Source organism: Heterodontus francisci, chromosome 9 (assembly GCF_036365525.1).
Source record: "Heterodontus francisci isolate sHetFra1 chromosome 9, sHetFra1.hap1, whole genome shotgun sequence".
NCBI classification, from domain to species: domain Eukaryota; kingdom Metazoa; phylum Chordata; class Chondrichthyes; order Heterodontiformes; family Heterodontidae; genus Heterodontus; species Heterodontus francisci.
The window spans coordinates 116,039,816-116,053,490 of record NC_090379.1 but is presented as its reverse complement, the minus strand read 5'-3'; the positions used below and the strand labels follow the sequence as shown (position 1 = coordinate 116,053,490).

At 42.9% G+C, this 13,675-nt stretch overlaps 1 protein-coding gene across 2 annotated transcripts in view; it reads left to right on the top strand.

Moving 5' to 3' along the window:
- Positions 1 to 13,675, top strand: part of ttbk2a (tau tubulin kinase 2a) — a 290,578-nt gene that overhangs the window by 82,714 nt on the left and 194,189 nt on the right. For both annotated transcript variants that reach the window (XM_068039750.1, XM_068039749.1), the window contains exon 3: positions 10,754 to 10,901. In XM_068039750.1, the coding sequence (XP_067895851.1) occupies positions 10,754 to 10,901 (148 nt within the window). The remainder of the gene's footprint in view (positions 1 to 10,753; positions 10,902 to 13,675) is intronic.

The following is a 13,675-nucleotide window of genomic DNA, read 5'->3' as shown; positions in this document are numbered from 1 at the left end:
CTAAATGGGATAGATTTCAAACAGATGTAGCAACTCAAAACTGGGCATCCATGAAGCACTGTGGGCCAAGAGCATCAGCAGAATTGTATTCAATCACAATCTGTAATCTCTTGGCCTGGCATATCTCCCACCCTCCACCATTACAGCAAGCCAGGGGATCAACCCTAGTTCAATGAAGAGTGCAGGAGGGCATGCCAGGAGCAGCACCAGGCATACCTAAAAATAAGGTGTCAGCCTGGTGAAACTACTGCATTGATGCCAAACAGTGGAAGCAGCATGTGAATCACAGAGCAAAGCAATCCCGCAACCAACTGATCAGATCTAATCTCTGCAGTCCTGCCACCTCCTATTGTGAATGGTGGACAATTAAACAACTAACAGGAGGAGGAGGCTCCACAAATATCCCCATCTTAATGATGGGGGAGTCCAGCATATCAGCGCAAAGGACAAGGCTGAAGCATTCGCAACCATCTTCAGAAGTGCCGAGTGGATGATTCATCTCTGCCTCCTCCTGAGGTTCCCCAGCATCACCGATGTCAGTCTTCAGCCAATTCGATTCACTCCACATGATATCAAAAAATAGCTGAAGGCACTGGATACTGCAAAGGCTGTGGGCCCTGACAACATTCTGGCAGTAGTAGTGAAGACTTGCGCTCCAGAACTGGCACAACACTGGCATCTACCCGGCAATGTGGAAAATTGCCCAGGTATGTCCTGTACACTAAAAACAGGACAAATACAACCCAGCCAATTACTGCCCCATCAGTGGTACTCTCGATCATCGGTAAAGTGAAGGAAAGTATCGTAGGCAGTGCTGTCAAGTGGCACTTACTCAGCAATAATCTGCTTACTGACATTCTGTTGGATTCTGCCAGGGCCACTCAGCTCTTGACTTCATTACAGACTTGGTCCAAACATGGACAAACGAGCTGAACACCAGAGGTGAGGTGCAAGTAACTGCCCTTGACGTCAGGGCAGCATTTGACCAAATAAGGAGCCCAAGCAAAACTTGTGCCAATAGGAACCAGGGAGGAAAACTCTCCACTGGTTGGATTCCTACCCAGCACAAAGGAAGATGGTTATGGTTGTTGGAGGTGAATCATCTAGGTCCCAGGACATCACTACAGGAGTTCCTCAGGGTAGTGACCTAGGCCCAGCTGTGTCAGCTGCTTCATCATTGACCTTCCTTCAATCATAAGGTCAGAAGTGGGGATGTTCGCTGATGACTGCACAATGTTCAGCGCCATTTGCGACTCCTCAGATACTGAAGCAGTCCATACCCATATGCAGCAAGATCTGGACAACATTCAGTCTTGGGCTGATAAGTGGCAAATTTCTTTACTTAGGTAGCCTATATAAAGGGTTTCTGAAACGGGAACAACTTACTGGATATTTGTAGCACAGTTATTCCTATAGTGTCACGTGGAATTGTGCTTGAAGCTCACTTTCAGAGAAGCATATTCAATTCAACTATGCAAGAACTGCAGGCACGTCTTTCACAAAGGCTGCACATCCAAACAAATGACAACACACAATGGGGGAACACCACTGTGTGCAACAGGGGGGACAAAATGCAAATCCATTAAGCAGACACAGAGCAGACTGCATTTAAAAGATAGAGGGAGAGAAGAAAACTGTTGGACCAATGAGGCACCCAGTTCAGAGGTTTTATTTCTCAATCCAGAACACACAATAATGATAAACATTATATTGGGCAGAAATTCTTAGTGACTGGCAAGGACATTCATTGTGGACCTTGTGTAATTGTGCGGTGTTTTTATGGAATCTGTATACACGACAAAGTAGTGTTTCCTGCTCAGGTCAGGAAAAAAGAACCCGACCGAACTGCAGCGGACCTGAGCCCCATCTGGCCTGAGTCCCTCAAATTTTGCCCGGAACCCAACCCGACCATCCGTTTACTTACCTTCCTGATACCGAACCTGCAGGACTTCCAGCTCAGGTAAGTTTTTTAATTTCAATACTTGCCAACAGAGCACTTAGCGTGTGTGTCCGGCCCAAGCCAACCCGACTCGTCCCGACCCAACCCGACCCGACACATGTCTGGTTCAGGTCGGGTAGCAGGCCTCTAATTCACGCCACACAAATGCCAGGCAATGACAATTTCCAACAAGAGAGAATCCAACCATTTCCCCATGATGTTCAATGGCATTACCATCACTGAATCCCTCACTATTAGCATTCTGGGGGTTGGCATTGACCAGAAACTAAACTGGACCAGCCATATAATACTGTGGCTACAAGAGCAGGTCAGAGGCTGGGAATTCTGCAGCGAGTAACTCGCCTCCTATCTCCTCAAAGCCTGTTGACCATCCACACGGCACAAATCAGGAGTGTGATGGAATACTCTCCACTTCTCTGGATGAGCGCAGTTCCAACAACACTGGAGAAGCTCGACACGATCCAGGACAAAGCAGCCTGCTTGATTGGCACCCCATCCACCACCTTCAATATTCACTCCCTCCACCAGCGGCGCACAGTGCTGCAGTGTTGGGGCTGCAATCATCCAGGCAAGTGGAGAGTGTTCCATCACATTTCTGCCTTGTAGATGGTGGACAGGTTTTAAGGAATCAGGAAGTGAGTTACTCACCACAGAATTCACAGCCTCTGACCTGTTCTTGTAGATGCAGTATTTATATGGCTGGTCCTGTTAATTTTCTGGTCATTGGTAACCCCCAGGATGTTGGGGTATTTAGTGATGGTAATGCCATTGAATGTCAAGGGGAGATGGTTAGATTCTCTCTTGTTGGACATGCTTATTGCCTGGTACTTGTGTGGCGCAAATACTTATCAGTCCAAACTTGAATGTTGTCCAGGTCTTGCTGTGTGCAGCTCTAACTGCTCCCGTATCTGAGGGTTTGCGAATGGTACTAAACACTGTGCAATCATCAGGGAACATCCCCAAATTCTGACCTTTATGTTCGAGGGAAGGTCATTGATGAAGGAGCTAAGATGGTTGGGCTGAGGACACTACTCTGAGGAACTCCTGCAGTGATGTTTAGTTTAGTTTAGTTTAGAGATACAGCACTGAAACAGGCCCTTCGGCCCACCGAGTCTGTGCCGACCATCAACCACCCATTTATACTAATCCTACACTAATTCCATGTTCCTACCACATCCCCACCTGTTCCTATATTTCCCTACACCTACCTGTACTAGGGGCAATTTATAATGGCCAATTTACCTATCAACCTGCAAGTCTTTTGGCATGTGGGAGGAAACTGGAGCACCCGGAGAAAACCCATGCAGACACAGGGAGAACTTGCAAACTCCACACAGGCAGTACCCGGAATGGAACCCAGGTCGCTGGAGCTGTGAGGCTGCGGTGCTAACCACTGCGCCACTGTCTTAGGGCTGAGGTGATTGGCCTCCAACAACCATTGATTTCAAGTCCTTGTACTAGAATTGATGCAGAATACAGTATATTTAGAACATTTACAGCACAGAAGGAGGCCACTTGTCTGTGCCAGCCAAAAATCGAACCACCCAGTTTAATCCCACCTTCCAGCATCTGGTCCATAGACCTGCAGGTTACAGCACTTGAGGTGCATGTCCAGACACTTTTTTTTAAATGAGTTGAGAGTTCCTGCCTCTACCATCCTTTCAGGTAGAGGTTCAGCCTCCCACCACCCTCTGGGTGAAAATAAGTTTTCCTCATTCCCCCCCCCTCTAATCTTTCTACCAGTCACTTTAAATCTATGTCCCCTCTTCACTGACCTCTCTGCTAATGCAAATAGGCTCTTCACATCCACTGTATCCAGGCTCCTCATAATTTTATACATTACAATCAGATCTCCCCTTAGCCTTCTCTGTTCCAAGGAGAACAACCCCAGCCTATCCAGTCTTTCCTCATAGCTGCATTTTTCCAGTCCAGGCAACATCCTCAGAAATCTCCTCTGTTACCCTCTCTAGTGCAATTACATCCTTTCTGTAATGAGGTGACCAGAACTGCATGCAGTACTCAAGTTGTGGCTAACAAATGATTTATACAGTTCCAGCATAACATCCCTGCTCTTATATTCTATACCTCGGCTAATAAAGGAAAGGATTCCATATGCTGCCATAACCATGATATCGACCTGTCCTGCTGCCTTCAAGGATTTGTGGACATTCACTCCAAAGTCCCTCACTTCCTCTACACCTCGCAGTATTTTCCCATTAATCGTGTATTTCTTTGTCTTGTTTGACCTCCCCAAATGCATCACTTCACACTTATCCAGGTTGAATTCCATTTGCCACTTTTCTGCCCACCTGATCGGACCATCAATATCTTCCTGCAGTCCACAGCTATCCTCCTCGCTATTTACCACACTGCCAATCTTTGTGTCGTCTGCAAACTTCTTGATCATGTCCCCTACATTTATGTCCAAATCATGAATATATACCACAAAAAGCAGGGGACCCAGTACTGAGCCCTCCAGTCACTAAAACAGCCGTCAACAATTACTTTTTGTTCCCTGCCACTGAGCCAATTTTGTATCCACCTTGCTACATTTCCATGGGCTTTTTTTTTTTAACCAGTCTGCTGTGTGGGACCTTGTCAAAAGCCTTGCTACAATCCATGTCGACCACATCAACTGCACTACCCTCATCAGTCCTCCTTGTTGATTCTTCAAAAAAATTCGATCAAGTTGGTCAGACAGGATCTTCCCTTAACAAATCCATGTGACTATCCTTGATTAATCTGTGCCCTTCTAAGTGACAGTTTATCCTGTCTCTCAGAATAGATTCCAATAATTTGCCCACTACTGAGGTTAGACTGACTGGCCTGTAATTATTCGGTCTATCCCTCGCACCCTTTTTAAACAGAGGTACAACGTTAGCAGTCCTCCAATCCTCCGGCACCACATCTGTATCCAGTGAGGACTGAAAAATGGTGGTCAGATTTCCGCTATTTCCCCCCTCACTTCTTTTAACAGCCAGGGGTACATTTCATCCGGCCCTGGTGGTTTATCGACTTTCAAGGATGCTAATCCCGTTAATACTTCCTCTCTCCCTATGTTTATCACATCCAATACTTCACACTCTTACTCAACTATCTGCATTGTCTCTCACTTTTTTGTGAAGACAGACACAAAGTATTCATTAAGAACAATACTAACATCTTTCGCCTCTACACATAGGCTACCTGTTTGGTCTTTTATGGGCCCTACTCTTTCCTTAGTTATTCTTTTTCTCTTACTGTATTGATAAAACATCTTTGGGTTCACCTTGATTTTGCTTGCCAATATTCTTTCTTTCTGTCCGCTTTTCTGATTTCCTATTTGATTTAACCCCTCCATTTTCTATACTCCTCCCAGCTTTCTGTAGTATTGATTATATCTGACATAAGCTTTCCTTTTCTGCCTTATCTTACCCTGTAATCTCCTTGACATCCATCGGGCTGTATATTTGGCCGTCCCACCCATTTCCTTTGTGGGAACATGTTTACTCTGAACCCCTTGAATCTCCCCTTTGCCTCCCACTGCTCTGACACTGATTTACCTGCAAGTAGCTGTTTCCAGTCCACTTTCAAAAAATCCCACCTCAGCTTGGTAAAATTGGCCTTGCCCCAATTGAGAACTTTAACTCCTTTAATTATAATTACATTAAAACTGGCTGAATTATGATCACGACCGCCAAAATGCTCTCCCACTGCCTCTCCTTCCACCTGCCCATCTTCATTTCCTAAAATTAAGTCTAAAACTGCACCTTCTCTTGTTGGACTTGTTACATAAAAAGTTCTGCTGAATGCAGCTCAAGAATTCTGCTCCCTTTCCTTTCACACTAAAACTATCCCAGTTAATATTGGGGTAGTTGAAATCCCCTGCTATTACTGCTCTATTGTTTTGCACTTCTAAGATTTGCCTATATATCTGCTCTTCTATCTTCCTCTGGCTGTTTGGGGGTCTATAGTACACTCCCAGTAATGTGATTGCCCCTTTTTTTTTGTTCCTTAGCTCAATCCATATGGCCTCATTTGATGAACCTTTCAACATATCGTCCCTCCTCACAGTTGTAATTTCTTACACCCTCCCTATCGTGCCTGAAAATTCTGTAACCAGGAATGTTGAGCTGCTGTTCCTGTCCCTCTTTAAGCCATGTTTCTGTAATAGCTATGATATCATACTGCCCAGCTTTCAGTAATTTCAATTCCTTATGAGGTGATACGTTTTGGGAGGACTAACAAGGCAAGGGAATATACAATGGGTGGTAGGACCCTGGGAAGTACAGAAGATCAGAGGGACCTTGGTGTACTTGTCCATTGATCACTGAGGGCGGCAGCACGGGTGGATAGGGTTTTTGGGAAGGCATATGGGATGCTTGCCTTTATTAGCCGAGGCATAGAGTACAGAAGCAGGGAGGTTCTGATGGAACTGTGTAAAACTCTAGTTGAGCCATGGCTGGAGTGCTGTGTACAGTTCTGGTCCCTACACTGTAGGAGGGATGTGATTGCACTGGAGAGGGTGCAGAGGAGATTCACCAGAATGTTGCCTGGGCTGGAGCATTTCAGCTGTGAAGGGAGACTGAATAGATTGGGGTTGTTTTCCTTGGAGCAGAGACAGCTGAGGGGGGACCTGATAAAGGTATACAAAATTTTGAGAGGGATAGATATAAAGAAACTTTTTCCCTTAGCGGAGGTGTCAAGAACCAGGGGACATAGATTTAAGGTAAGGGGCAGGAGGTTTAGAGGGGATTTGTGGAAAAAAAATTTCACCCAGAGGATGGTTGGAATCTGGAACACACTGCCTGAAGAGATGGTAGAGGCAGGGACCCTCACAACATTTAAGAAGTATCTAGATGAGCACTTGAAAAGCCCAGCATACAAGGCTACAGGCCAGGTGCTGGAAAATGGGATTAGAATAGATAGGCTTGATGGCCGGTGCGGACGCGGTGGGCCGAAGGGCCTGTTTCTATGCTGTATAACTCTATGAAGTGTTTATCTGTGCCCTCAGCTCATCTGCTTTATTTGCTATACTCCTTGCATGAAATAGATACCTTTGTGCACCGTCAAACTTTTTTTTTCATTTTCTAATCTTTGTTTCCTCTGCCTTCCAGACTCCTCCATTAATTTTCTGCCTTCCATTTATATGTGATTTTGTCCCAACTGAGTCTACCCTCAGGCCCCCATCCTCCTGGAAGACTAGTTTAAACAGCGGACGTGGAGCTAATTAAATAACTCCCCCCTTGTGCTTTTAATTATTGTCATTTTCTAGCATAAAACTGATTCAGTCTTGCATTTATACTTGATTCAAATGAACCATTTTTTCCATTTGTTTATATGCTTGTGTTCTCCCTGTACATAGGGGATTTAGGATTTATCATTCATGTTAATTTTAATGAGATTGTAAAAACCTAATTTTGGTCACTAGAAAGTGTTTAGTAATGAAACACTGCATTCCCTTCGTTGGAAAAAGGGAGACATCTATGAATGGTAGAACTGTCTAAAGATGAGATTAGAAGAGATCTGGGATCAACACACTGCTCAGTGTAGAGCAGCAATTGGTGATGAACAGAATTTGAGCTATATATTTTTGGATTAGTAGAATACAAATCAGCAAAAATTATATTGAAACTTTATATGCTCTACCTTGAGTATTGTGTAAAATGTTATGTCACCAAAACACAAGGCAAACATTCAAGCCTTGGAGGCAGTAGAATGAAGCACTATAGAACTGTTCCTCATCAGAAGACTGAACTGTGAGAGAAGATGAGAGAAAATTGAGCTCATCAGCCTTGTAAAAAGGCATTACCTTCTGCATTGATTTCTCTCAGTCTGGCGATTAGTGCCTTGTCATATGCAACAAATAATGTTACTTTGCTGGTGGTAATATATACATTAGTGCCTTGTGTCTCTCAATTTGGACACTAGCTTTTCTGTCAAACATGGGAATGAAGTCTTAAGTGAACAACAAACAATTAAGAAAGCTCTGAGAGACAATGGTGACTGGTTTATGCAGCCCCAATGACCCACCTCACTTCTAATATGTGGATGGATTAGCCACTTTCATGAACTTGTTCTGCTTTATTTTGAATGCATGTAGCCAGTCTGCACTTCCTGCACGTACCAGCAATTAATCCAGAGATCGATGACCCTCTGTGAAAAGAAATACTTATTAGCATCTAAATTTACCTTCATAACTTACACATATGTCCCCCGGTCCTCCCTTATCTAATTAGCTCAAATAGCCTATCAACTTGGACTGACTCTAATTCTTTCATTATTTTACCGCCCTCGATCAAATCTCCTTGAAGTCTATGCTTTTCTAAAGTTCAGAAAAAAAAAGCTTCCTTAGTCTATCTTGCTTTTACTGTCACACCTCCGGTGCCCCTTTTGCTGTTATCAGAGCAGCTTACAGCTGTCTTGGATACCTATCCCTGTTCACTTGAGAAATATTTTCCTTAAAACTGTAATAATTTTTTAAAAAAGTCTGCTTTAATCTAATTTGCCTTTGGACATGACCAATTAGCCAATTTGGTTTAACTTTACCATGTGCCCTTTTAATCCTAGGGATATACATGGCTTATTTTTGTGTAAGGTTAGTTTTGAAAGCATTCCATCAATGTTCAGTGTTGCTATTAACTCTACCCAATAGGACAACTTAATCAATCCTGTTCATGCCATATGACATCTTGGCAAATTTAATCCTCAAGATCTGGTGGAATCATTACATTTTCAGCATCCTTGGTTTGGCCCATAAATTTAATAATATGGTCACTGCTACCCAGGTGTTCTTTCAACTGGAGACCCTATACATGCATTACAGTCTCTACTAAATACATGGTCCATTACTTTAATTCCCTTGTTTCTTTTTCTCTGATGTTGTGTAAGGAAATCATCCATAGCATGACCTGGATCACTATAGGAACTGAATACCTGCAAAGTTATAATCCACCCATTTACATAGACATGCCCAAATACATCGACAAAGTTCTCATCCAAGTATAGTTAATGAGTCAGAGCAATTTACTTCATCGCTTTGTGGAATTATTTCTGATCCTGAATACTGAATTTCTTTTACCAGTTCGGTATTTGTGAAGAACCTCAAGTTTGAAGGGCACCTTTGTAATTCACAGCTAGTTATGCAGGGAGTTAGATTGCATCTTCAAGGCACATGTAGCCAGCTGTTGCTTGAATTTTCTCGGTTTCATTGGGTAATATGCCTCAGAGTTGGTGTCCTTAAACTCAAAGCTTTACATTTTCATTTTGATGAAAGTGAATAATTGATCGCTTATGACACAGTTCAGCTTTGTATTGGATCAGGCAGTAGGCGACCAAATTGTTACTTGATCATTCATTTGGAACATGCATGTTTCCCCCGCTCTCTCCCCCCCCCCCCCCCCCCCCCCCCCCACCCTCTCGCTGGAGTCAAGAGCAGTTTCCTATTTTGGTTCAATAAATAGGTATCCACAATGGATCCTAATGTAGCTTTGAATTTAACACTGCATAGTGTAGTGAAACTTTGGAAGCCTTTGAAATATAGATAATGTCAGGGATTGCAGGTTTGTAGGGGAGAATCATCTTTTGGAATAACGTTGAACAATGGGACTAACTTGAGCCCAATATTTACACTTCTCAGCTACTTTTCTGCAACAACTGCACAGAATTTCTACAGGATGAGAATATAGACCAAAGGATTTTGTAGAGTTTGAATTAAAGAATATTAGTTTATTTCAATTGAAAACGATGTTGCTTAGGTAATAGTTACACATTACAACATATTCAAGGGAATACATTTCCGACAGGAAGGTGGGATTGTGAGTTGCAGAAATGTTGAGCAGTATCAGAGTGCAGGGACCTAGATTTAATTTCCCTGACACCGCTGAAATCTGGTTGTAGCTAAGCATTGCTGAAGGAAAATCGGGTGCAATGACCTGGCACTTTTTCAAGTTCCTGGTGGTTGACCATGAACAGTGTAATTGGTAACAAGAGGGGGCATAGACTGAGGATCATCACTGAAGAACAAAATAGGAAGTTAAAAGGATTTTTTCAGAGGGTTATTAGAAGAGCAATACTTTACTACATGTGGCTATCGAGTCGGAAACTAATATAATTTAAAGTTGAATTGGTTAAGAATTTGAAAGGAAAGAATACGAAGCGTGCCAGTAACATGGGGAATGGGTTTAGAGCATGGTTTGAGTTGAAGAGCGTGAACCAATACAAACGCACTGGGCTGAATTCAGGCCTCCTTTTGCGCTGTAATTTCTGTTCCAATACTTGCTGAGTTGGTAGACCGATCTCATAACACGTGAGAGGCAATTTTCACATGCTGTGACATTCCTACCTCAGTGAAGAAGAGGCACACAGCAATGGTTAGTGTTCACAGTGGCAAGCATGCTGCTTGTATCCTATCCTGCACCAAGTCCCACTCACCCATCACCCCTGTTCTCATTGGCTTACATGGGATCCTGGTCCTCCAGCACTTAATTTTGAATATTCATCCTCTTAAAATCCCTTAATGACCTCTTTGACCAAGCTTTTAGTAGCCCCTCTATATGTCTCCTGCTGTAGCTCAGCAACCATGTTCTCTTTTTTTTTCTGTGAAGCGCCTTGGAGTATTTCTTCTGGTTATTGATGCAATTCTACATGTTTGATCCTGCCTGAAGGTTTATTCATCTTGTACATCTTCTATTGATTTGTGTCAATGAAGGTGCGCAAACTGTAGTTATTTGGCCACTTAGGTACAATTGATGGCCAGTAAAATTTATAATTGTGATTGCAGTAATGGAAGGTTTATTTTTTTTTGTCTTGCAGTTGAAAAAGATTGGCGGTGGGGGCTTTGGAGAAATCTATGAAGCTGTAGACTTTCTGACCCAAGAAAATGTTGCTCTCAAAGTGGAGTCAGCCCAGCAACCAAAGCAGGTTCTGAAAATGGAAGTTGCTGTTTTAAAGAAACTACAAGGTAAGTCCCTGAGTTGTACACATTTAGTTTCTCTTTGTATTGAGTCAGTTACAGTATCTCTGAACCATCGATTGACATAGAAAATTTATGGCGCAGAAGGAGGTCACTTGACCCATCAAGGCATTGCCAGCCAAGAAAGAGCTATCCAGCCTAATCCCACTTTCTAGCTCTTGGTCCGTAGCCTTGTAGGTTAAGGCACTTCAAGTACTTGTTAAATATGATGAGGGTTTTTGGCTCTACTACCCTTTCAGGCATTGAGTTCCAAACCCCCACTGACCCTGGTGAAGAGAAATTACTCCTCAACTTTCCTCTAATCCTTTGGCCAATTAGTTTAAATCTTTGCCCACTGGTTCTTGACCTTTCTGCTAAGGGAAATAGGTCCTTCCTTTCCATTTTATCTGGACCTCTCTTAATTTTATACACTTCAATTAAATCTACCTTCCGTCTCCAAAGAAAACAACCCCAGCCTGTCCAATCTGGCCTCATAGCTAAAAATCTCCATTCTTGACAACATCCTTGTATATCTCCCGTTCCAGTGCAATCACATCATTCCTGTTTTGCGGTGACCAGAACAATACACCGTACTCTAGCTGTGGCCTCTCTAGTGTTTTATGCAATTCTAGCATAACCTCCCTGTTATTATATTCTATGCCTCGGCTATTAAAGGAAAGTATCCCGTATGTCATCTTGACCACTTTATCTACCTGTCTTGCTACCTTCAGGGATCTGTGGACATGCAGTCCAAGGAAACTCTTCCTTTGTTTTATACATCTTAATATCCTACCATTTATTGTGTATTCCCTTGCCTTGTTTGACCTTCCCAAATGCATTACCTCACACTTCTCCAGATTAAATTCCATATGCCACTTTTCTGCACATTTGACCAGTCCATTGCTATCTTCCTGCAGTTTACGGCCTTCTTCCTCACTATCAAACACATGAGCAATCTTTTTATTATCTGCAATCTCCCTATAGTCCAATCTCCCACAGTCTAAATCATTGATACATACCACGAACAGCAAGGGATGTGGTACTGAGCCCTGGAGATTCCCAACTCTGGAACCCTGTGGAAACAGCCTTTCAGTCACAAAAAAACACCCTTTGCTTCCTGCTACTGAGCCAATTTTGGATCCAACTGGCCCTTGGATCTCATGGGCTCTTACTTCTCTGACCAGTCTGCCATGTGAGATCTTGTCAAAATGCATGTAGACTACATCAAACGCTCTTCCCTAATCAACCCTCTTTGTTGCCTCCTCAAAAAATTCAATCAGGTTAGTCAGATATGACTCAGATTTCCAGCATCCGCAGTATTTTGCTTTTTTTATAGTCAGACACGACCTTCTCTTAACAAATCCAAGCTAACTGTCCTTGTTTAATCCGTGCCTTTCTAAATGACAGTTTATGTTGACTGAGAATTTTTTCCGATAATTTGCCCACCACTGAGGTTAGGCTGACTGGCCCTTTAGGGGAGACGGTGGCACAGTGGTAATGTCACTGGACTAGTAATCTAGAGGCCCAGGCTAATGCTTTGGTGACAGGGGTTCAAATCCCACCATGGTAGCTGGTGGCATTTAAATTCAAGTAATAAATTCAATTAATTTTTTTAAATTCTCAAATTGAAAGCTAGTAATGGTGTCATGAAAACTATCATCGATTGTTGTTAAAAAATTCATCTGGTTCACTGATGTCTTTTAGGGAAGGAAATCTGCCGTCCTTACCTGGTTGGCCTACATGTGACTCCAGACCCACAGCAATGTGGTTGACTCTTGCCTGACTCTTAAATGACCTAGCATGTGGCTCACCACAACCTTCTGAAGGGAAGTTAGGGATGGGCAACAAATGCTGGCCTTGCTAGTGACGCCCACATCCCATGAAAGAATAAAAAGAAATGACTCTGTCTATCACTTTCTCCCTTTTTAAACAGCCGTACAATGTTAACAGTCCTCCGGGACACGCCTGTAGCCACAGAGGATTGGAGAATGATGGTTAGAGCCTCTGCCTTTCCTACCTTCTCTTAGCAGCCTGGGATGCATTTCATTCAGGCCTGGCAATTTATCCACTTCCAAAGATACTAAACCCCTTAATATTTTCTCTGTCACTATATTTATCTCATCCACTATTTCGCACTCCTCCTCCTATAACTACAGTGTCTGCATTGTCATCCTCTTGTGAGGACAGGCACCAAGTATTCGTTAAGAATCATGCCCGTGTCTTGTGCCTCCACTCAAGCTACCTTTTTGGTCTCTAACTGGCCCTACTCTTTCCTTAGTTATCCTCGTGCTTTTTATGTATATATAAAATTTCTTTGGGTTTTCCTTGATTTTACTTGCCATATTTTTTCATGCCTTCTTTTTGCTTTCTTTTTTAATTTCACCCCTGCACTTTCTCTACTCCTCTAGACTTTGTGATATTGAACTTGGTGTATGACATAAGCTTCCCTTTTCTGTCGTCGTCTTCTCTGTATGCTCTTTGATATCCAAAGGGCTCTAGATTTGAAGTTCCACTCTTTTTTTTTGTGGGAGCATTTGTTCTGAACCCTCTATCTCCTCCTTGAATGTCTCCCACTGCTCTGACACTGATTTATCTTCAAGTAGTTTCCAGTCTACTTTTGCCAAATCACATCTCAGATTAGTAAAATTGGCCTTTCTCCAACTTAAAACTTTTACTCTTGGTTTATCTTTGTCCTTTTCCATAGCTACCTTAAATCTAACTGAATTATCATCACCACCACCAAAATGCTCTCCCACGGAAACCCCTTCCACCTCCCCAGCTTC